The following is a 24,335-nucleotide window of genomic DNA, read 5'->3' on the forward strand; positions in this document are numbered from 1 at the left end:
TGTCAGTTTCCCTCACAAACAAACAAACAAACAAACATGAATTGGGTGATGAATCTGGTGGGGAATCCTGGAGAGCAGGATTGGACCAAATGAGGCCCCTTCCAACTATGATTCTGTGCGTGCATAATATATAACACAGATGCGATTTCTGCATTGCAGGGGTTGGGACTAGATGACCCTTGGGACGTCTTCTGTCTCCACACGATTTTGTATTGTGTATGAACCTCAAGGACGAAGTGGCTCAACAACGGCCCCCCATCAAGGCCGCTTCAGTCTTTGGGCTGCAGAAGAAGGGGATCTCCCCTTGCCTTTCTGGAATCCAGCTGATCGTCAGCCCAAAGGCATCTAGGCCTGGGTGGACCCAAGTGGGCAGCTGTTATTAACAACAATTTCCTTTGCTTTCCTGTAACTGCTTCCCCTCCCATATAGCAAAAGTTTTAGGAAGAAGGCTTCATTATGGCTTCCTGAACCACAAAACTGCCCCAGTAGCAGATAAGAACCAGTCGGCTTTGCAAACGCAGCAGATGTGACATTTAGGGTCTGGAAAGTACGGATCTGGAAAGTGCCTTGATAATAATAATAATAATAATACAGTCGTGCCCCGCAAGACAAAAAACTCGCTAGACGAAAGGGTTTTGCGTTTTTTGAGCTGCTTCACAAGACGAATTTCCCTATGGGCTTGCTTCGCAAGACGAAAACGTCTTGCGTTTTTTGCAAGTTTGTTTCCTTTTTCTTAACACCGTTAATACAGTTGCGACTTGACTTCGAGGAGCAACTCATAGAACGCGGTGTCGTAGCCTTTTTTGAGGTTTTTGGTGATTTTTGAAGCTTTTCCAAAACTTTTCCGACACCGTGCTTCGCAAGACGAAAAATTCGCTAGACGAAAAAACTCGCGGAACGAATTAATTTCGTCTTGCGAGGCACCACTGTAATTTATTTATATCCCGCCCATTTGGCTGGGTTTCTCCAGCCACTCTGGGATGCTCACAACAGAATATTAAAAACACGGTAAAACATCAAAACATTAAAAACTTCCCAGTAGACAGGCCCTCCAAGTGTCCTTGTTTTCCAGGGACAGTCCCTGATTTAGAGAAGCCTTCCTGGTTTCTGATTTGATCCCAGAATGTCCCGCTTTCCCTTAGGACGTCCGTGTTTCCATCGGAGGAATGTTGGAGGGGATGGAGTTATTTGACCCCTGAGCCATCTGAAGGCAATCCTGTATAGGGAAGATTTTTCTTTAAAATGTTTTATTGTGTTTTTATATATCTTGGAAGCCACCCAGAGTGGCTGGGGCAACCCGCTCAGAGGAGCGGGGTGTAAATAGTAAAATGACCAGGATGATTAGGACGTGCCTCCTTTCATCGGATAAATGTTGGAGGGGAACAAAATAAGAGAGGGCCGCCATAAACCAGAAGAAGGCCAACTAGACTGCAGCATTTCCCAACCTTGGGTCTGTTTTTTTCCTCCAGACTACAATTCCCATCACCCCTGACCACCGGTCTTGCTAGCTAGGGATGATGGGAGTTGTAGTCCAAAAACAGCTTGTGATGACCCCAGGTTGGGAAACACCCAGTGGCGTAGCGTGGGTTCTCAGCACCCGGGGCAAGGCAAGTAATTTGCGCCCCCTAACCCGTGGATTTTAGCACTCGAGTCTCTTCCGCGCCCCCCCAGATGTTGCGCCAGGTGTAGCAGGCCCCCCTGCACCCCCCACGCTATGCCACTGCTCCCACCACAAGTCTTCAGGACAGCCATCCGAAGGCTGGCGCGGGGAGAAGGTCTCTCCGCCCCACCGCCAGCCTTCGGAGGAGGTCCGAGGACAGTGGGGTTCCTGCTTCCTCGAGGAGGGCCGGCCAAACGCGCCCCCCCCCCAAATGTTGCGCCCGGTGCGGCCGGCACCCCTGGCACCCCCCACGCTACGCCACTGGAAACACCGAACTAGAGCTTAGCATTCGAGACTTTGGCCGATTAGGAAGGTTATGGGGATGTCGGGCATGAGATATGGGATCTTGCCAAGATCTGCTCCCCCCACCCCCAATCCTTGGGGCGCAGGATTTGCGGATTCACCCCCTCTTGTGTCTTGACACGAGGCATCTTTCAAGAAACTGGATTCCTTTCCCAGCTCACTTCAGGGGGCTCAACCCAGTGGCGTAGCGTGAGGGGTGCAGGGGGGGCCGGCCGCACCGGGCGCAACATCTGGGGGTTAGGGTTAGGGGGTGCAAATCCACGGGTTAGGGGGCGCAAATTACTTGCCTTGCCCCGGGTGCTGACAGCCCACGCTACGCCACTGGCTCAACCTCTGGGGGCTTCACGTCACGGGGCTGCTCTTTTTAGGGGAAAAGAGCCCCAAGTGCGTTTCTGCAGCCGCCGTGGACCCCTTAGCGTGGAGGGGTGGGGGGTGGCAGCAGGCAGAGGGAGAGGGGTGGGGTGGGGCTTCTGTATGCAAGACCCTGGAGAGAAGGAGAGCCCTTCTGCCGCGTCCCCAGCTGCAAAGTCCTCTTGCGCAGTGGCGTAGCGTGGGTTGTCAGCACCCGGGGCAAGGCAAGTGAAATATACTCAGAGTCGCAAAGTGATTTCATGCTCTTTATTCAGCTCATAGTGGTGAGGAGGAATGAATGAATGTCCCCTCACAGTATCTGCTTTATATACATTATTTACACAATGGGCTGCACATGATTGGCTAATTCCGGAATTCTACTGTAAGCCAATCAGGTTGTGGATTCACTTCTATCTGGAGCAGGATTGGGTGGTTCCTGCCAACCAATCAAACTGCTGCATTGTTCCAGGACCAATCAGACTGCTGCATTCTGAATCCTATTGTTCTAGGACTAATCAGACTGCTGCAATTTGGATCCTATTGTTCTAGGACCAATCAGACTGCTTCAGTTTGGATCCTATTGTTCTCAGTACATAACACCCCTCCCCTCTAAGTTCCAGTCCTGCCCGGGAGGTCGCATTCATAGTCCTCAAGGTATGCCGGCGGCCTACGTGTGCGTTGCGGCCTGTGGTGTTCCCTGGTCCGGGCCCCAGGTTCTGGCTCATGTTCCAAGGATGCTGGCTGTGATGGGGTTGTTTGGTCTGGTGCAACCGGCTCGCTCAGTCGTGGTTCTGGTTCTGGTGTCCTTTCGGCCTCACGGGTCCTCTCTGTATTTACTGATTCTGCCTCTCCTGCTGGCCCCTCCTGCTCTATGGGCCTCACTGTCCCGCTGTTCCCTTGGGACTCCTCTGACCTGTCCTCCTCCTGGGTTTCTCCCGGGAATCGTCGCCGTATCTGGTCGCAGTGGCGGCGCCAGCATTGCCCCCCATCCGTTAGCACCTCGTACGACACTGGGCCAGTGACCCTGGTGACTGTGGCGGGTACCCATGCCGGGCCTGCCCCAAAATTCTTTGCGTACACTGGGTCCTGGGCCTCGAAGGTCCGGGGGTTCCTGCCTTCCCCCACGACTACCTCATCCTGAGCTCTATCGGGGTGAAGGCGGTCCAATCTGATTGCAAGGCGCCGACCCATTAGTAGTTCCGCGGGGCTCCGGCCAGTCGTTGAGCTGGGGGTGCTGTGCTGTGCTAGAAGGAATGTGGCAAGGCGGTACTCCCAGTCCCCTTGCGTCATGCGGCGGAGGGTGTCCTTGGTGGTCCGCACCATGCGTTCTGCTTGGCCATTGGTGGCAGGGTGGAACGGCGCTGAACGGATGTGGCGGATGGCGTTCAGTGCTGTGAAGGTTTGGAATTCTCCTGACGTAAATGCAGTCCCGTTGTCTGAGACGAGAGTGTCAGGGAGCCCGTGGGTTGCAAACAGCCTGCGTAGTACCCGGATGGCTGCGGACGTGGAAGTGGACGGTACCAGTGCGACCTCCAGCCATTTGGTGTAGGAGTCCACCACTATGAAGAATGTTTTTCCCTGAAAGGGGCCAGCGAAATCCACATGCAGGCGTGACCATGGTGCTCGGGCGGACTCCCAGGACTGGACTGGGGCCCTTGGGGGATCTGGGCGGGATTCTTGGCAGGCCTGGCAGTGTTTGACCCAAGCCTCTATCTCTCCATCGATCCCCGGCCACCACACATAACTCCTGGCAAGGGCCTTCATTCTTACTACCCCTGGATGTGTCTCGTGTAGGGCTGTGAGGACCCTTTTGCGGAGGGGCTGGGGAACAACGACTCTGCTTCCCCATAACAGGCACCCCTTGTGGGCCGACAGTTCATGTTTGCGGGTTGTGTAGCCGGCGAATTCTGGCCCGGGGCTGCTGCTGGGCCATCCCCTCCACACCCAGTCCAGGACCCGGGAGATGACCCTATCTTTCTTGGAATGGTGTGCAACTTCTTGTGCCTGAATGGGGCGGTCGGGAAGCAGCTCCAGGCTCATGACCTCTTGTGCAGGTGCTGGGTCGGGGCCTGTTTCCGGTAGTGGTAGCCTGCTGAGGGCGTCCGCATGGCCCATTGCCTTCCCCGGGCGGTGAATCAGTGCATACTGGTAGCTGGCAAGGAAAATTGACCACCTGAGGACGCGAGGAGACAGCACTTGGGGGGTCTGCTTTTCGGGGGCAAACAAGCCAAGCAACGGCTTGTGGTCAGTCACCACGGTGAAGGGCCGCCCGTACAAGAAATCATGGAATTTTTTTACTCCCTTCACGATTGCCAGACCCTCCTTGTCAATTTGCGAGTAGTTCCGCTCGGTTGCGTTGAGTGTCTGGGAAAAGTACGCCACCGGTACCTCTCTTCCATCCGGGAGTTGGTGCCCCAGGACAGCGCCAATGCCATAGGGTGAGGCATCGCATGCTAGCACCACTGGCAGCCTCTCGTCGAAGTGTGCCAAGACAGAGTTTGAGACAAGCAAGTCCTTGACTGCCTGGAATGCAGCCTCCTGGCGCTGGCCCCACACCCAAGGGGCCCGCTTGTCCAGGAGTCTGTGTAGGGGCTCCGCTACCGCCGCCTTGTGGGGAAGGAAGGAATGGTAAAAGTTCAATAGTCCCAAGAAGGCCTGAAGTTCAGTCTTGCTCTTGGGCGCTGGGGCATCACAAATGGCCCGTACCTTGTCCCCCGTCGGGTGGACCCCTTCTGCGTCCACCATAAATCCCAGAAAGTCCACCTGAGGCACTCCTAGTAGACATTTTTCTCGCTTCACCTTGAGACCCGCCGTCTGGAAACGGTGCAGAACGGTGCGGAGGCGGTCCTCAAACTCCTCTGGTGTGGGCCCGGCAATCAACACATCATCGAAGAAGGGGGTGACGCCAGGAATCCCTTTAAGGAGAGAGTCCATTAGATTCTGGAATATGCCTGGTGCCACGCTGACCCCGAATTGCAGCCGCTTTACCCTGAACGCTCCTCTGTGCGTCACAATCGTCTGTGCCTCTGCTGTGGCCTCATCTACTGGCAGCTGTTGATATGCTTGGGCCAAGTCCAGCTTGCCAAAAATTTTCGACCCAGCCAGGGTGGCAAGGACATGGCTGACCACTGGCACTGGGTATGCGTGGGCCGTGAGGGCCTTGTTTATGGTACATTTGTAGTCTGCGCCGATGCGGACCGAACCATTAGGCTTGACGGGTGTGACGATTGGCGTTTCCCAGGGGGCATTAGGCACCGGCTCCAGCACTCCTTGCTCCACGAGTCGGTCCAATTCCTCGTCTATACGGGGTTTCAAGGCGAACGGGACCCGGCGGGCCTTGAGCCTGACCGGTCGTACTGCGGGGTCAAGCTGTAGCGCAATGGGGGGGCCCGTATACTGTCCCAATTTTCCGTCGAAAACCCCTGGAAATTCCTTGCATATGGCGTCCACGTCCACTTGTAAGCTAGTGTGGTTCACCCCGGTGACAGCTAGCCCCAGTGGTCCAAACCATGCCAATCCCAGTAAGCTAATGTAGGGGCCCTTGACCACAAGCAAGTCCAGTTGTCGCGTCCGCCCTCGGTATTGCACCCTGAAGGTCCCCACCCCCATTGTGGGGACCTTACGTTTCTGGAAGTCCCGTAGGGTGAATGGGGCCGGCCTGAGTTTGGGACCCCCAGTAGGACACAGTTTCCTTAAGGTCTTTGCCGAGATTATGGATAGAGTTGAACCCGTGTCAAGCTCCATGCGGCATGGGGCCCCCTCTATCTGTACCTCTACATAAATTTTCTCTACGTTGGGGTGGGGCAACTGGTATACCTGGCAGTCCGTGAGCTCCGTCGAGTTGCCTTGGTGCGTTGGGCCCCGGGACCTGGGGCTCTTGGGTTGGTCATCTGATGCCTGGTGTCGGGTGGGCCGAGCCCGACACACCCGGGCGATGTGTCCCGATTTTCTGCACTGCCTGCACTCTGCGTTGCGGAAACGGCAGGTCCTCCTCTCGTGACTCTCCCCGCAGCTTGCGCAGTTTCCTCCTTCTCGTCGAGGCAGCTGTGGTCTGTGCGCTGCTTGAGTGCGCTGCTGTACTCGGTGCACCTCCTCCCTGTCAGATCCTGAGTCGTCGGTGAGGTCTTCATGGTGGACCCTCGGTTGGGATGGCAGGCTCGGCCGTGCCTCTTGCGTCGACCTCTCGGCAGCTTCCGTTGCCAGGGCCTCCTCCAGAGCGACGTGGAACGTTAGGTCCTTCTTAGCGTAGAGGCGTCGTTGCAGCTTCTCATCCTTCAGGCCACCGACGAGACGGTCACGAAGCATGTTCTCCAGCTCTGAGAAGTTGCAGAACCGGGCGGCTTGGCGGAGAGAGGTCACAAACCCAGTTATGGTTTCCCCAGGGGCTTGTCGCTTTGCGTAGAAGGCATTTCGACGAGCCACCACTGAGGGCTGCGGCGAAAAGTGCCCCTTCAGCTGTTCCATTATTGTTTTGTATGGAACAGTAGCGACGTCTTCAGGCGCAAGGAGAGCCCGGGCGATTTCAAACGTCTCCTCTCCGCAGACGCTGAAGAATATCGCCCTCTTCTTGGCATCTTCTTCGTCGGTGACCCCTTTGGCTTCTAGGAGGAAGGTGAAACGGGAGGCGTACGCTTCCCAGTCTCCAGATGCTGGGTTGAATGGCGAGAAGCTGCTGTTGGCTGCCATTCTGAGTTCCTTGTGTCCCGGAGCTGAAGCCTGGATACACGGTGCGAGGCAGCAGTGCGGCAGGTGGCGGTGCTGCGGTGCTGTGTGTGGCAGTCAGCTCAGCAGGATCCCACCTTCGTCGCCAGTGAAATATACTCAGAGTCGCAAAGTGATTTCATGCTCTTTATTCAGCTCATAGTGGTGAGGAGGAATGAATGAATGTCCCCTCACAGTATCTGCTTTATATACATTATTTACACAATGGGCTGCACATGATTGGCTAATTCCGGAATTCTACTGTAAGCCAATCAGGTTGTGGATTCACTTCTATCTGGAGCAGGATTGGGTGGTTCCTGCCAACCAATCAAACTGCTGCATTGTTCCAGGACCAATCAGACTGCTGCATTCTGAATCCTATTGTTCTAGGACTAATCAGACTGCTGCAATTTGGATCCTATTGTTCTAGGACCAATCAGACTGCTTCAGTTTGGATCCTATTGTTCTCAGTACATAACAGCAAGTAATTTGCGCCCCCTAACCCGTGGATTTGCGCCCCCTAACCCTAACCCCCAGATGTTGCGCCCGGTGCGGCCGGCGCCCCCTGCACCCCCCACGCTACGCCACTGAGGCAGAGGGAGAGGGGTGGGGGTGGGTGGGCTCGACCCTGGAGAGAAGGAGAGCCCTTCTGCCGCGTCCCCAGCTGCAAAGTCCTCTTGCGGCTGCTCTCCGGGCTTTTGCAAAGGGATCCCGTGGGTGGGTGGGGGGGCGATGGGGAGGGAGGCAATCTCTGTGTGGGTCCGCGGCGAGGAAGGGGTTAAAGCGAGCGAGGCTGGGTTGCTGGAGAGGCGTGCAAGGAGGAGGAGGAGGAGGGGAGGGGGCACGGGAGGGAGGGAGGGGGGGCGGGTGGCTGCGCGGAGCACAGAGCATCCAACGAGCCTGGGGGTTTTCTCCCCTCCTCCCACCACCACCGGGACCCCCCCAACCACCCACTCAGGTTGGCTCTTCCTCCAAGCTGGGGGGGGAGTGGGGAGCAGGTGAGTGGCAAATTCATTTGGGGGGCGGGCTGCAAAGGGGGGGGTAGGGAGAAGGGGGGAAAGGCTCAGCCGCGGGTGGAGACAAAAGGAGGGAGGGGTACCAGGCGCTTGGCTGGGGAGAAAGGGTGGGGGAGATCTTCTCCCCGCTCCCCCCCCGTCCCACTCCAGTTATTCCCTTCCTCCAAAAAGAGGTGGCTGGCTGCTCTGGCCAGCCCCCTCCCACCTCCTCTCCCGGCTGCCAGCGTCAGAACAAAAGATTTGCACTGGAACCAGTGTCAAACCAGTTTGCATTAGGAGGAGAGAAATAGGTGTTTTTGGGGAGCTCAAGGGCAGGGAGGGGCTAGGGCAGAACTAAGGGGTCTCCCTCTCGCTGTGGGGTTGGCAAGCAGAAAGCTGATTTTAGCCTCCTTTGTTGCTGATTGGTCTTGTTCATTCACAGTTTGTTTTTTTCTCTCTCCAAAGAGGACCCACGCAGGCCTCCTGTCCCAAGTTGTAAACCTTTCAACTGCCCCATGGGGTAGGTCAAGAGTGTGGGATGGTGCCAGATTCATGACCAAGTGGGTTCTGGGATTTGTAGTTCAGTGAGGGGGTAAACTATAGTTTCCATGATTCTTTGGAGGGGGGGAGCCAAGTGGTACATGGATGGCTTAAAAAGAGGATTACTGTAGACAGATTCAAAGTGGAGAGGGCTACCGATTGTTGTTGTTGTTTAGTCGTGTCCGACTCTTCGTGACCCCCTGGACCAGAGCACGCCAGGCACTCCTGTCTTCCACTGCCTCCCACAGTTTGGTCAAACTCATGCTGGTAGCTTCGCAAACACTATCCAACCATCTCGTCCTCTGTCGTCCCTTCTCCTTGTGCCCTCCATCTTTCCCAACATCAGGGTCTTTTCCAGGGAGTCTTCTATTCTCATGAGGTGGCCAAAGTATTGGAGCCTGAGCTTCAGGATCTGTCCTTCCAGTGAGCCCTCAGGGCTGATTTCCTTAAGAATGGATAGGTTTGATCTTCTTGCAGACCATGGGACTCTCAAGAGTCTCCTCCAGCACCATAATTCAAAAGCATCAATTCTTCGGCGATCAGCCTTCTTGATGGTCCAGCTCTCACTTCCATACATCACTACTGGCAAAACCATAGCTTTAACTATAAGGACCTTTGTCGGCAAGGTGATGTTTCTTCTTTTTAAGATGCTGTCTAGGTTTGTCATCGCTTTTCTCCCAAGGAGCAGGCGTCTTTTAATTTCGTGATTGATGTCACCATCTGCAGTGATCATGGAGCCCAAGAAAGTAAAATCTCTCACTGCCTCCATTTCTTCCCCTTCTATTTGCCAGGAGGTGATCGCACCATTGGCCATGATGCCCCTTGATTTCCAGACCCTTGATCATCATGGTCGACCTCCTCTGCACACGTTCCTGCTTGTCAACATCCTTTTTAAATTATGCTGCCCGGAACTGTACATAGTACTCCAGGTGTCATCTGACCAAGACAGAATAGAGTGGTACTATGACTTCCCTTGATCTGGACACTATACTTCTGTTGATACAGCCTAGAAGAGCTGTAAACTCCCCCCCCCCGCCTCATCACACTGTTGACTCATGTTAAGCTTGCAGTCCACTAAGACCCCTAGATTCTTTTGACATGTATTACTAGTAAGCCAGGTGTCCCCAATCTCGTATTTTTGTAGTTGTTATTCTTGCCTAAGTGTAAGAACCTTGAATCCCGATTCCACCTTCTTCAGTGATAGCCACCTCTCCCAATGTGATGACATCTGCAAATTTGATGAACTTCCCCTCAGTTCCTTTGTCCAAGTCATTTATAAAGATGTTGAACAACAACGGGCCCAGGACAGAACCCTGCGGCTCCCCAATTGTCACTTTCCCCCAGGATGACAAGGAACCAGCAATGAGTATTCTGTGGGTTCAGTCAGTCAACCAGCTACAAATCCACCTAACAGTTACCTCATCCAGCCTACATTTTACCAACTTCTCCACAGGAATATCATGGGGGGACTTTGTCTTGGCTGCTTATAAGTCTCTGCCGTCTTTTACAGGTCCCAGACGGGGGTCACCCTTCGCTCCTAGCAAAGCATCTTTCCCTTAGGCGTGTGCAAGAGGGGGGCTTGCAGACTTTGCCGGACATCGACGCCCTCTCCTCCAACGCCAATCAAATTCCGGCAGCCTTTGGTTTGGGAACAAAATCCTCCAAGGAGCAAGGCAATCCTTGGATTCCTTCAGGGAACTTTGGAAGATGGAAAAGCCAGACTCAGCGGCTCCCTGGGGAGGAAAGGACCCCCACGTCACCCAGACTGGGAGCACTGGGGAGGTCTGGGAAAGGAACGTGCAGCAGATTCTGGGCGAGGGCAATGCCAGCTCAGACGTCCAGCGCCAACACTTCCGGGCGTTTTGCTACCAGGAGGCCGAGGGCCCCCGCGAGGTCTGCAGCCGCCTCCACCACCTCTACCGCCAGTGGCTGAAGCCGGAAAAGCACTCGAAGGCCCAGATGCTGGACCTGGTGGTCTTGGAGCAGTTCCTGACTATCCTCCCCCCGGAGATGGAGAACTGGGTCAGGGAGTGCGGAGCGGAGACCAGCTCCCAGGCGGTGGCCCTGGCAGAAGGCTTCCTCCTGAGCCAGGCGGAAGAGAAGAGGCAGGAAGAAAAGGAGCAGGTGAGAGCGCTTTCTATAAATCATGGGAGTTGGGAAGGAGCCAGAGTCCAACCCCTGGAATTCTTCCCCCCGCCCGCCCCATTAATTTGTTATAATAAAAGAAAGCAAAGTTTAATAACAGAGACCAAATAAAGCAAAGCAAAAGCGGAAGGGGTATCTAGAGTTAACGAGATAGGAGCAAAATTCAATCAATTAATGTCACAAGTAGCACAAATGGATTCACCTTATCCTGCATGTTATTGCTCCAGTACATTTATATTAGAAGACTCAATTTCTCGATCAAGACATTATATTGTTTTCTGTCCTTTCTGGTTTTTGCCGCATACGTTAGCTTAACCATGCACACTGTGTTCCTAATTTTCATTTTCCGCTCTGTCATGGACGGTCTTCTCATTCCGCTACCCCACCCAGATTTCACAAAAAGAATAATTCTGGAAGCAGTTAAGAGGTGTTGCATTCATTCCCTGTTCTCTATTGGTTGTTTGTTTAATATGTCTGAATAGCAAATATTGGGGGATCCATGGGTAAAAATATGGCAAGCTATTACTTGAGTTTCCTTCGCCATATCTTCCTAGAATTTTCTGATTTCGGGGACATGCCCAGAGTATGCGCCATATCCCAGCTTTTGTGGCTTTACACCTCCACAAGCAACATTGGTTATTCTGTATATCCAGGTAGGATGTGGTGGTGTTAGGTATAATAAAAATACATACATATGTACGTACATACATACATACATGCATACATAAAACCGTCTGGGTTTCCCTGGGTTTCCTCTGGGCAGCTCCCAACAGAATATTTAAAACACGATAAAACATCAAACATTAAAAGCTTCCCTAAACAGGGCTGCCTTCAGATGTCTTCTAAAAGTCTGGTAGTTGTTCTTCTCTTTGACATCTGGTGGGAGAGCATTCCACAGGGAGGGTGCCACTACCGAGAAGGCCCTCTGCCTGATTCCCTGTAATTTTGCTTCATGCAGTTAGGGAACTGTCAGAAGGCCCTCGGAGCTGGACCTCAGTGTCCGGGCTGAACGACGCTGTTCCAGTGGAACAGAAGCTTGTAAAATATTTCTTTTAGGGTCACGCTACCTGTTTGCTGAGGAACTCTATGACAAAACCGATTCCAACAGTCGGATGGAACTTCCCACCCAAATCCCTCTTCCTAATCCCTTTTCTCCATTCCCCACTTGAGGATCCGCAAATTTTGTTTCAGGTTCAAGGGGCGAGAAAAGGGGCTCCTTCTCCCCCCAAAGTAGAAAAGGCCCCGCCAGCCAGCAGGAAGAGGCAGCTGTTCCGGGGAGCCACTCCGGGGGGCGCTGGAGGAGATGCATCTACCTTGCTGGGTAAGGAGGAATTGGGAGCACATTCTGGCTTGATCTTGGTCTCTCGAGGGGGTTGCCTAGAATCTGGACATTGCTTTTTAGGACATAAGAAGAGTTACTGCCTCGTAGCCAGACCTACTTTGCAGGGTTGTTGTGAGGATAAAATGGGAAGGTGGGTATGTAAGAATAGCCTTGCTAGATCAGGTCAGTGGCCCACATAATGAACCACCCCCCCTCGATGCCTCAATGGGAAACTTGCAGAATTTTAAGTTTCCCTTCCATCAGTGGTGAAAGGGTGGGGAGGTGGGAGTTTTGCCCTCGTCTCCAGCCCTTTTTAAAACTGGGGTGGGGGGTGGGAATCCAAGTGTTTTTTTGCTATAATTGTATTATTATTATTATTATTGGGACGCGGGTGGCACTGTGGCTTAAACCACAGAGCCTAGGACTTGCTGATCAGAAGGTCGGCGGTTCGAATCCCCGCGACGGGGTGAGCTCCCGTTGCTTGGTCCCTGCTCCTGCCAACCTAGCAGTTCGAAAGAACGTCAAAGTGCAAGTAGATAAATAGGTACCACTCCGGCGGGAAGGTAAACAGCGTTTCTGTGCGCTGCTCTGGTTTGCCAGAAGCGGCTTAGTCATGCTGGCCACATGACCCAGAAGCTGTACGCCGGCTCCCTGGGCCAATAAAGCGAGATGAGCGCCGCAACCCCAGAGTCGGTCACGACTGGACCTAATGGTCAGGGGTCCCTTTACCCTTTACCTTTATTATTTTTATTAATTGAATTTATATACTGCCCTATACCCGGGGGTCTCAGAGCAGTTCACAGAATAAAATCAAGATACAAAACCACAAAATACCTACTAAAAATCAAAACAACAACCCAATAGCCCCTCCCACCACAAAAACACACACATTCTAAAAGGGCATAGGCTGTCAATCGGATCAACCAAAGGCCTGGTTAAAAAGGAACGTTTTTGCCTGGCGCCTAAAGGTGTATAATGAAGGCGCCAGACGAACTTCCCTGGGGAGAGCATTCCACAGACAGGGAGCCACTGCAGAGAAGGCCCCGTTCTCGTGTTGCCACCCTCCAAACCTCTCAAGGAGGGGGCACACGAAGGAGGGGGCACACTTTAACTTTTCACAGTCGGAATTTGAGAAAAAATTGTGGCTTCTATTTGGGCCAATATGGTAATTAAGCCCCAGGCAGTTCAGGACTGAGAAACAACTGAGGTGGCAGGTGCAGCCTCTCGCCTCCTTCCCACTTCCTTCCTTCCTCTTCCTTCACAGGTAGCCAAGCTCCTCTGGCGGATGGTCTCAGCCCTTCCTTAATGTGTGACGGAGCGGAAATGGTTGCTGCACAGTTGCCCGGACAGGTAGGAGCGGAAGAACTGGGGAACTGAGGAAGGAGGGTCAACCTGGGTGCCTCCATCACCTGCACATGTCTGTGGGCCTGAAAGGATGTGTCTCTTAACCCCTATCAAAGGATGTTCCAAAGCTGGGAAGGATCTGAGCATCCCTGAGGGAGCTCTGGATCCTGCAGGGAGAGCCTCCATCCCTTTCAAAGGTTTATCATAGAATTGTGGAGTTGTGGAGTTGGAAGGGAACCAAAGCGTCATCTAGTCCAGTCCCCTGTAACATCATCATCATCATCAATTATTATTTATAGCCCGTCCATCTGGCTGGGTTTCCTCAGCCAGTGTGGTGTAGTGGTTAAGAGCAGTGGACTCGTAATCTAGTGAACCGGGTTCGATTCCCCGCTCCTCCACCTGCAGCTGCTGGGTGACCTTGGGCCAGTCCCACTTCTCTGAAGTCTCTCAGCCCCACTCACCTCACAGAGTGTTTGTTGTGGGGGAGGAAGGGGAAGGAGAATGTGAGCCGCTTTGAGACTCCTTCGGGTAGTAATAAAGCGGGATATCAAATCAAAACTCTTCTTCTCTTCTTCTTCTTCTTCTTCTTCTTCTTCTTCTTCTTCTCCTCCTCCTCCTCCTCCTCCTCCTCCCAACAGAATATTAAAATCACGATAAAATATCAAACATTAAAAACTTCCCTAAACAGGGCTGCCTTCAAATGTCTTTTGAAAGTCAGATAGCTGTTTATTTCCTTGACATCTGATGGGAGGGCGTTCCACAGGGTGGGCACCACCAGTGGCGTAGCATGGGGGGTGCCAGGGGGGCCGGCCGCACCGGGCGCAACATGGGCGGGGGGCGCGCTCGCACTAGCAGCTCTCTGCCCCTCCTAAAATCCACGGGTTAGGGAGCCCGCGCTCGCTCGGCTTGGCGAGGAGGTCGCAGAAGAGGGAGAGCGAAGCCTTCTGCCGCGGGCAAAAAAAGGAGAGGAAGCCGGGCGGGCGGGCGGGCTGGCTGGCTGGCGGGGGTCTGGCTGCGCCTGCTGCTGCCGTTGCCGCTGTTGCCGGGCTTTGACAGCTTGGCGAAGCGGAGGGAGAGGAGCTTTATGGTAATTGCGGCTCTCTCTCCACTGGCCGCCTGGGTAGTGAGCCGAGTCGAGCAGGGAGTCTGGCGAGGGGGCGGGAAGAGACTTTTCCACCTCGCCTGGTCAAAAAGGAGAGCAGAGTCTCCTCAGGGCGCCCTCAGGCAGGGCAGGGCAAGGCAAGCAGAGCGAGGAGGAGAGAGAGGGGAAGGGGGGGAAGCAGCCAGGAAATGCTGCGGTGTGGAGGAGGAATCAATTAAGGAGAGAAAGCGAAAAGCCTTGGAGAAAGGGAAAAAAGGAAAGAAAAAAGGCAGCTCCAGGAGAGTGCGGGGGAAAGAGAAGCCTCGCTGCTGCTGCTTGGGAGAGTAAATTACTGTACTTGCCTTGCCCCGGGCTAGGGGGCGCAAATTACTTGCCTTGCCCCGGGTTAGGGGGCGCAAATTACTTGCCTTGCCCCGGGTGCTGATAACCCACGCTACGCCGCTGGGCACCACAACCGAGAAGACCCTCTGCCTGGTTCCCTGTAACCTTGCTTCTCGCAGGGAGGGAATCACCAGAAGGCCCTTGGATCTGGACCTCAGTGTCTGGGCTGAACAATGGGGGTGGAAACACTCCTTTGGGTATACTGGGCCGAGGCCGTTTAGGTCAGCACCAACACTTTGAATTGCACTTGGCAACATACTGGGAACCTTTAGGACTGGTGCTATATGGTCTTGGCGGCCACTCCCAGTCACCAGTCTAGGTGCCGCATTCTGGATTAGTTGTAGTTTCCGGGTCACCTTCAAAGGTAGCCCCACGTAGAGCGCATTGCAGTAGCCCAAGTGGTAGATAACTAGAGCATTCACCACTCTGGCGAGACAGTCTGCAGGCAGGTAGGGTCTCAGCCTGCGTACGTAGGGCTCACAGCTCTCTCTTTTTAATTGTTCCATTAGCTGTGATGAGCATTTTTCTTTTCCTCTTCTTTCCAGGGCCCGGTGACGTTTGAGGAGGTGGCCGTGTACTTCACAGAGGAGGAGTGGGCTCTGCTGCATCCAGACCAAAGATCCCTGCAGTGGGAGGTCATGGTGGAGAATTATGGGAACTTGGTCTCTCTGGGTAAGGCTCACCTTTCCTCCTGTTAACAGAAGCTATGCAGTGATGGGTCACAGAGGTCAGGCTATCCTGGTCAAGAAACGGCTGTAGCTGTCTTATCCGCTGAAGCTGGTGCAAGACACTCTTAGCCACTGGGCCTTGGGTGATGAGTGGGGGTACAGTGCCATCCCAAAGCTGGCAATGGACCAGTTATCCAGACTTAAGAACGTAAGAAGAGCTGGATCAGGCTGGAAGCCCATTGAAACCAGTGCCCTGTTCTCGCGGTGGCCAACCAGATGCTTATTCTGCAAGCAGGACACGAACACAAGGGCAGCTCTTCCCTCCTGTGGTTTCCAGTAACTGGTACTCTGCAGCACTGCTGCCTCTGGTGGAAGCCAGGACAGATCCATCATGGCTAGTAGCCATTGATACCTGGAGCTCTCCTCCATGGCATTGTCCAATCATCTTTCTAAGCCATCTAGGTTGGAGGCCATCACTGCCTCCTGTGTGGGGTCAGGCCCATAGTTATGAACCAACCTGGACCCTGCGATCATCATCCTCCGGAGACACTTCTTTGTGTACCATCTCCACGTGAGGTCTGGAGGGTGGCAAAATGAAAACGGGGCCTTTTCTGCAGTGGCTCCCTGTTGTGGAATGCTCTCCTCAGTGAGCCTTGCCTGATACCTTCATTACACGTCTTTAGGCACCAGACGAAAAACATTTCTCTCCAATCAGGTGTTTGGCTGACTTTTAAAATGTGTTTGTGGGAGGAGAGCTCTTCGTTTTGTTTTTATTTCCTTATGTACTCTGTGTTCTCATTTTTTATTTTTCTGTTGTGAACCACCCTGGTATCTTCCAATAAAGGGCAGTATGCAAATTTAATTTGCCCACAGTGTTCTAAGAGTGGAAGAAAAGCTTTTCTCCTCTCACTTTCTCCATATCTGCGTCTCCTGTATCGCCTCTTACTCACCTTCTCTCTAAATTAAAAAGTCCCACGTGCTGTAACGTTCCCTTAAAGGGAAGTCGCTCCATTCCCATGCCCTTTTCTGAAACTTTTCCAGCTCTACAACATCCTTTTCGAGGTGTGGCAACCGGAACTGTACACAATACTCCAAATGTAGTCGCATCACAGTTTTAAATAAAAAAGTTATGATATAATTGGGATATACAGTAGTATATCTCAAATTTAATCCATTCCGGGAGTCCGTTCGACTCCTGGAATGGTTTGAAAACCAAGGTGTGGCTTCTGATTGGCTGCAGGAGCTTCCTGCACTTAATCGGAAACCATGGAAGCTGTGTCGGACGTTCGGCTTCCAAAGAACGTTTGCAAACACTCACTTCTGGGTTTGCGACGTTCGGGAGCCGATTTGTTCGACAACTAAGCCGTTCAACTACCAAGGTACCACTGTAGAAGTGAGTTGGGCTTTTGCTTGGTGGCGTGAGATTCATTTTCCTCTTTCTCCCTTCAGGTGAAGCGATGGAGAGTGGGATCGTTACCAAACAGCAGAGAAGTGACTTGGAGCCGCAAGAACCGGTTTGCAAGGCGGAGGGTGTCTTGCTTGAGGGAGCCAACTTCCACGAAGCTCCGACGCAAGAAAAACATTGGGATGGGAACGAAAGGCAGGCACTCCCTCCCTTGTGCGCGGAAAGCATGGCGAGCAAGCCCAGCGTCCGAAGGCATCAGAGGATCAACAAGCGGGAGACCCTCCTGGAATGCTCCGAGTGCGGAAAGGTCTTCAACCGGCGCTACAGCCTCACCAGGCACCAGAGAGTCCACACGGGCGAGAAGTGGTGGATCTGTTCGGTTTGCGGGAAGAGCTTCAGCCAGAGGTACCACCTCACTCGGCACCAGCGAGTCCACACAGGGGAGGAGTGGTGGATCTGCACGGTGTGCGGGAAGAGCTTCCGGTGCAGCAACAGCCGCCTGAGGCACCAAAGGATCCACACGGGCGAAAAGCCGTTCGAGTGCTCCGAGTGCGGGAGGCGCTTCAGCGAGAGCTCCACGCTGTACAAGCACCAGAGGGTCCACACTGGGGAGAAGCCGTACAAATGCCTGGACTGTGGGAAGAGCTTCCGCCAGAAGATCAACCTCACCCGCCACCGGACGGTCCACACGGGGGAGAGGCCGTACCCTTGTGCCGAGTGCGGGAAGAGCTTCAGTCAGAGGGTGAGCTTGACTCTGCACCGCACCATCCACACCGGGGAGAAGCCCTACAAGTGCTCGGAGTGCGGGAAGGGCTTCAGCCAGCGGATCAACCTCACCTCGCACCAGAGGACCCACACGGGGGAAAAACCGTACCAGTGCTCCGAGTGCGGGAAAAGCTTCAGCCGAAGCAACAGCCTCGCTTATCACTTGAAGCACCACATAAATGTTCAGTGCGTCGAACTTGTGCCAGAAGAGAAACCATAGATCAGTGGTAATTATTTTAAAACGGGAGAAACTCTGGGGAATTTTTTAGAAACGCTCAGAACTTGAGGTGGTGCATTGGTCCTACCATTTAAATGACTTGTGTCTCTGGTGGTCATAGACTCATAGAGTTAGTCCAACCCCCTGCCGTGCAGGAATCACAGCAAAAGGACCCCTGACAGGTGGCGTCCCAGGCTCCTTTTAAAAACCTCCAGTGAAGAAGAGTCTACCACCTTCCAAGAAGAAATGTATGAATACAGTGGTACCTCAGGTTACATACGCTTCAGGTTACAGACTCCGCTAACCCAGAAATAGTACTTCGGGTTAAGAACTTTGCTTCAGGATGAGAACAGAAATCGTGCAGCGGCAGCAGTGGGAGGCCCCATTAGCTAAGGTGGTGCTTATTGGCAGACGGAGAGGCCAATAGTGCCTTGAGTGCCAAGGAAAACAAACATGGAGTCCAGGCACGCTTCCCTGCGCAGCTCTGCTGCCTGTCCGTGCTGATCCAAAAATCCTTCCGGCCTCTGTCTCTTGCCGTTAGCAGAGATAAACACAGCGGTCGAAGCAATGCAGCAATAATTCAGAGCAGACACAAAGGCTTTCCTTATCTTGTTAGCCTTTAATCATGAAGTAAACCAGATCTTACATCTGTCCGGGTGACAAAGCACACATCTTGCACCCTCTCTTCGCTAAAAGCGAAACCAGACTGCAACTCTCAGAGTCAGACCACTCCCAAAGAGTTTCTAACCACGCCTCAGGTAAGAGACGTCACCACAGAACTCCTTAACCCTGTGAGTTCTGAAACCAGTAACACCCCCTCTCGTCTCGAACCCAGAGGGAAACTGTGAACCCCTATTTACAGACCTCTTTGAGTTCAACTCACCTCCCATTGCCTTTTGCCTCCCACTGGCATCTATCCCAGGCACCTGTTGAACCCCTTCAACATTCCCAGAATCACACTGTGCGACACTTTCCCACGCACCCGTGACCTGAAACCCCTCTGACCCACTTGGGCCAGCAGTTGTGTCTTCTCCGTCAGACTTTTCCCCCTCTGACTTGACAACCCGTCCGTGAGCTTTCTCCATTATGCTTACCGGAGATGAAGCCTCACACCTGGACATTCCTTTCACAACCCTTGGAGATGCCCAAACCTGCCCTGACCCCTGACCCTGGACCTGGTCCCCATCACCGGGTTCTGAACCCTGATCCTGGACCTGGTCCCCATCACCGGGATCAGCCTCTGCCTCCCTCTCCTCCCCTTGAGGAGACTTTGCACCCGTCACCTGGTGACGTATTCCCTTTTCCTTGAAAAACTCCTCCAGAGCAGACCCAGTAAACTGTGACCCTCGGTCGCTCTTGAACCCTTGCACCCTGGTGGAGAACCTTCGTTCCACCTCCGCAACCCAATCCTGGATCAGTTGCACCGCCTCCCCCTGTGATTTGAGAGAGAAACACCAGCCAACCTGGCTGTGGTCATCTGTCAGCGACAGCACATACCTGGTCCCACCCAGACTCTCACACCTCATGGGTCCTGACAGATCTGTGTGAACAAGCTCAAAGGGCTCTTTGGCTACCCTCCCAAACCCGGGAAAACCAAGTACCTTTGCACCTTTGCATGCCCTGCACCCTTGGGACCTCCTCCCACATTTCCGGAGTTCACACCCTTTTGTGCACCTGTGCAACTTTTGCACATGACTGGGAACCTTAGCACACTGCACCTGTGCTTTTCCAGCATTCCCACCACCCTCCAGAGGTGTCTCCAGAACAAAGAGATTGTTCTCCCTCTGCACGTTGACCAGTTGTCTCCCTCCTCTGAAAATGGAACAGGTGTCATTTTCAAAACAAACATTGTATCCCTGCTTCATTAGAGCTGATACAGATAATAGACAACAATTCAGTCCCGGCACAACGTAGACCTCTAGCTCCTCCTGTAAAGAAGAGAAAAACACGTTAGCCACACCACAGACTGATTTTTGTGTTCCGTCTGCGAACATAACAGTCATTCCAGTTGAAACAGCCCTGCAGTTCCGCATTTCGCCAGCAGGTTCGCTTATCAGGTGACGACTGACAGTAGTATCCAAAACCCAGCGCATCACCATGTCCTGGCTGGAGTTGTTCTTCACAGTTGCCATAGAAGCAGTGATAAGAAAACAAACCTCCCCAGTGTCTGAGCCATGTCCTTCCCTTGCGTTCCCACGCTGGCCTCCTCTTCCAGAATGATTCCCATGGGAACTCAGCTGGTTGACCTTGGCAAACTTGGCAACATCCTGTCTTGCCTCTCTGCTCCGGTGGGGGCAACTGCCACGCAGATGTTGAACTCCAGTGGAAAAACACTGCCCGGGGCTCCTCCCAGCTGGCCTCCTTCTCCTTCTTCTTCCGGAAAAGCACTCCTTGCCAGCTTTGCCCCCTCTGAACCGCCATCTCATTCCAGCAGGCTTCTTAAACTTGCCTTTGGAATCCTTCGCCCCCCCGACCTGCTCACCAGCGCTCCTTGAGGCTAAAACATCAGGAACAGGGGCTACAGCCATCTCTAGGCTTTTGTATTCCTTCCCCAGGGCTCTGGCCTCCTGCTGAAGCTTCACAGCAAACGCAGCAGTACATCCCCAGACAGCCCTTGCTGACTTCACGTCCTTGCCCAACTTCTTAGAGTGAGCTTTCCAGACGGAATGTCCTCCAAGACCTGGCTGCCTGCCATTGTCTTCCGTTCTCCCAAGGGTCCCCAAGCTTACTCACAGCTTATCCAGCACCCCGTCCGGAGAGACGATTTTCTGCTGCTCTCGAACTCCGCAGCAACACAGCACAGGCAAACCTTTGCGTCTTTCAGCTAGCTGCTTGCCTCAAAACTCCGGCCACGTCTTAGTGGTTAACTTTTCACATGGCAGCTTAAGCTCAAAACCATGTTCCTGGGACTGAGCCATCTCCTTCTCCCCCGGGGTAAGCTTACTCACGACAGCAACAGCTTCCTCCGGCCTCCGGCAGATCGGCCTCCCAGCGAGCTCCTTCCAGCCTCAAAGACAGCTCCGGCTGGCCCCAGCAACTTTCCTGCTGGCATTCCCCACATGTGTGGCATTCCTGCAATGCTTCAAAGCTTTGGCAAACTGCCCATAACCTATTGGCAGACGGAGAGGCCAATAGTGCCTTGAGTGCCAAGGAAAACAAACATGGAGTCCAGGCACGCTTCCCTGCGCAGCTCTGCTGCCTGTCCGTGCTGATCCAAAAATCCTTCCGGCCTCTGTCTCTTGCCGTTAGCAGAGATAAACACAGCGGTCGAAGCAATGCAGCAATAATTCAGAGCAGACACAAAGGCTTTCCTTATCTTGTTAGCCTTTAATCATGAAGTAAACCAGATCTTACATCTGTCCGGGTGACAAAGCACACATCTTGCACCCTCTCTTCGCTAAAAGCGAAACCAGACTGCAACTCTCAGAGTCAGACCACTCCCAAAGAGTTTCTAACCACGCCTCAGGTAAGAGACGTCACCACAGAACTCCTTAACCCTGTGAGTTCTGAAACCAGTAACAGTGCTTCAGGTTAAGAACAGTTTCAGGTTAAGAACAGACCTCCGGAACGAATTAAGTACTTAACCCGAGGTACCACTGTAATTAGATTAGCTTTCTTAGCCTGTCAGGCCCAACAACAGGGCCAGTGGACCCAACCAGCATGCAAACTGTCCTCTAGATCAGTGTTTCCCAACCTTGGGCCTCCAGCTGTTTTTGAACTACAATTCCCATCATACCTGACCACTGGTCTTGCTAGCTAGGGATGATGGGAGTTGTAGTCCAAAAACAGCTGGAGGCCCAAGGTTGGGAAACACTGCTCTAGATAATGTGTGGGGTTGAGAAATCAGCTGCCCTCAGAGGTATTTCATCTTAACATAAAAATATAAGGAGAGTCTTCTGGATTAGGCCAATGGACCAGCTTCCTATTCTCACAGGGGCCAATCGGGGGCCCATAGAAAACCCGCAGGCACAAGAGCAACATTCTCCTCCTGTGGTTTCCAGAAACTCGTATTCAGAAGCTGTGCAGGCAGGGCAGAGCCATCCATGGCCCACCCCTCCTTCATGAATTTGTCTAATCCTCTTTTAAAACCATCCGAGTTGGTGGCCGTTCTTGCCTCCGGTGGCAGGGAGTTCCGTGGTTTAATTGTGCGCTGCATGAGGAAGTTCTTTTAGCCTCTTACCAGGTTGCGTCTCGGTCTCAGGGTGGGTCGCTACAGCGGCACGAGCACCGCACAAAATTAAGAAATGGATCCTTCTTCGGTGAAAGGTGGGTCCAAGGTGTGAAAAAGGTGGAGGCTGCTGTTCTGTGATCCCATCCTGTTTGCCTCCTGGTTTCAGTGCGAGCATCCATGACCGCAAGGATGGATCCCCTTTCTTACCTGCTTTGCCAGATGGGGGCATTTATTTTGCCATCGTTTTTCATTTACGTTGCTTCGTCACCGCACCAAGGAAGTGAATACCTTCGGGGGCAGAGGTGCAGGGAGTCCTGGGCTGCATGCTGCTTCTCACAGCGGCCAAGCCGAGGTTTGCCCAGGAGTCTTTGGTGGGGGACATCTTCACAAAACCGAGCTACACAATGTCAGCTGGATCATCCCCTTCTCTGTATCTACTTGCTGGACTCTTCAAAGAACTATTTCAATAGCAGAAGCCATGCTGGCACTTCTACAGCAAGACTTGTTCTTCTAATACATTTGGTTCTTCTATCTTTATTAATGCTTTCCATCAATTTACCCAGAGCAGCTGTTAAGCCTGCAATTTCCTGGATCCCTACATTGCTTCCTGCTGAGGCACCTCCTGTAGTCTCCTGTGGAAATCTCACGGTTAAGGGAGCTGGGCATGTTTAGCCTGGAGAAGAGGAGGTTAAGGAGTGATATGATAGCCATGTTCAAATATATAAAAGGATGTCACATAGAGGAGGGAGAAAGGTTGTTTTCTGCTGCTCCAGAGAAGCGGACACGGAGCAATGGATCCAAACTACAAGAAAGAAGATTCCACCTAAACATTAGGAAGAACTTCCTGACAGTGAGAGCTGTTCGACAGTGGAATTTGCTGCCAAGGAGTGTGGTGGAGTCTCCTACTTTGGAGGTCTTTAAGCAGAGGCTTGACAACCATATGTCAGGAGTGCTCTGATGGTGTTTCCTGCTTGGCAGGGGGTTGGACTCGATGGCCCTTGTGGTCTCTTCCAACTCTATGATTCTATGATTCTATGATTCATGGATTTTCATGCCACAAATGCACTCCTTCCCCAGCCCACCCCCAATAAGAAAGCACAGCCTTGAAGGAGCTCTGCATCTATAGGATCCTCATAGCATGGATCCTTGTAAAGTAAAAATGGCATCCTTTTTTCCTGGGTGTGTGTGTGGATCAGCTGGCTTGAGGGAACACCAAAATTTGCAGCTAAGGACGCAATTAAATTTCCAAACAGTAGCAATCTACTGCACATTTATTCAGAAGCCAGTTAAAACTCTTTAGGTTCAGTGATACCAGCTTTTCAAAGTCGTCAGTCATTTATACCTCCAGTGCCCCACCACCACTCCCTTGCCCATAACCCCACCCTCCTCTTTGGGAAACGCACAACACACCATTTGGGGCCATGGATAGTAGTGGGGTTGGGAGGACCTGAAACATCTAAATTTTGGTCCTGCGGTTCAGTGCTGAATGTTGGAGCAGAAGGGATAGGGAATGGAGTGACCTGGGAAAGGGCAGGACTTCGTGACTGGCTGGAGCCCTGGGTGGAAGCACTCTGTTGCAGCCATCGCTTTTACCCTGGGGTTTCTCAGTGCGCCTTCTCAATGAGGACTTTGTGGCTAGGAGGAACCCTGGAAGTCCTGGGAAGGCAGCCATGAAAACCTCAGATAACTGGCAAAGCTCAAAGGCTTTTGGGTTCATGTGCCATCAGACCCGGTGGATCTTCCACTTCAAAACCTTGCACTTCCATCGTTTGCTACACGTGCATCTTTTTGGTTAATTTCTTGGAGATGGAGCAAAACGCTCAGAATCGGTCCCTGTGCATGTTCCATCGCGTAAGGATGTCAGAGCTTTTGTGTTGAGCATGATGAGAATATTTAGAAAACCGAGGACACTTGATCGTCATTATTTTTTACATGGGGTGGGCAGGCTATTCAAAAACACCTGACCTCTTCTACGGGGAAGGAAAGCGCTCTCTTGTCATTTTTGGCATGCTGTGGACCCTGCTGGAAACTTGCCGTCTTGTCTTCCTGTGATGCTTTTCTCATTTACTGGATTTCTACTCTTAATTAAAACTGCTTGCCTTCTCCTAACTGAGAAACCCGTGTTATGTTAGAGCTTGCCTATGTCTATCGATCTAATAATCCGATAGCTTCCTAACCTGAGTGGGTGTTATTTTATGGTGGTTTTTTTGTAGGTTGGGTTAATAAAGCCTTCAAATACATCACCCCTATTTCCTCGGTAGGGTTT

General features: G+C 52.7%; 2 protein-coding genes across 2 annotated transcripts in view; both read left to right on the top strand.

The window, feature by feature from the left end:
- LOC309525778 (uncharacterized protein) overlaps nucleotides 1-24,335 on the top strand; it is a 242,351-nt gene that overhangs the window by 10,292 nt on the left and 207,724 nt on the right. The gene's annotated exons all lie outside the window — the stretch shown is intronic.
- LOC309525791 (zinc finger protein 213-like) lies at nucleotides 7,882-18,295 on the top strand. The gene is made up of 6 exons (XM_082211360.1): nucleotides 7,882-8,013; nucleotides 10,061-10,674; nucleotides 11,887-12,016; nucleotides 13,281-13,366; nucleotides 15,389-15,515; nucleotides 16,961-18,295. Exons 2-6 carry the CDS (start codon nucleotides 10,258-10,260, stop codon nucleotides 17,899-17,901), a joined length of 1,701 nt encoding a protein of 566 aa, XP_082067486.1. The 5' UTR covers nucleotides 7,882-8,013; nucleotides 10,061-10,257; the 3' UTR covers nucleotides 17,902-18,295.

The sequence above is a fragment of the Podarcis vaucheri genome, assembly GCF_965113315.1.
Source record: "Podarcis vaucheri genome assembly, chromosome: 2".
Taxonomy (NCBI): Eukaryota; Metazoa; Chordata; class Lepidosauria; order Squamata; family Lacertidae; genus Podarcis; species Podarcis vaucheri.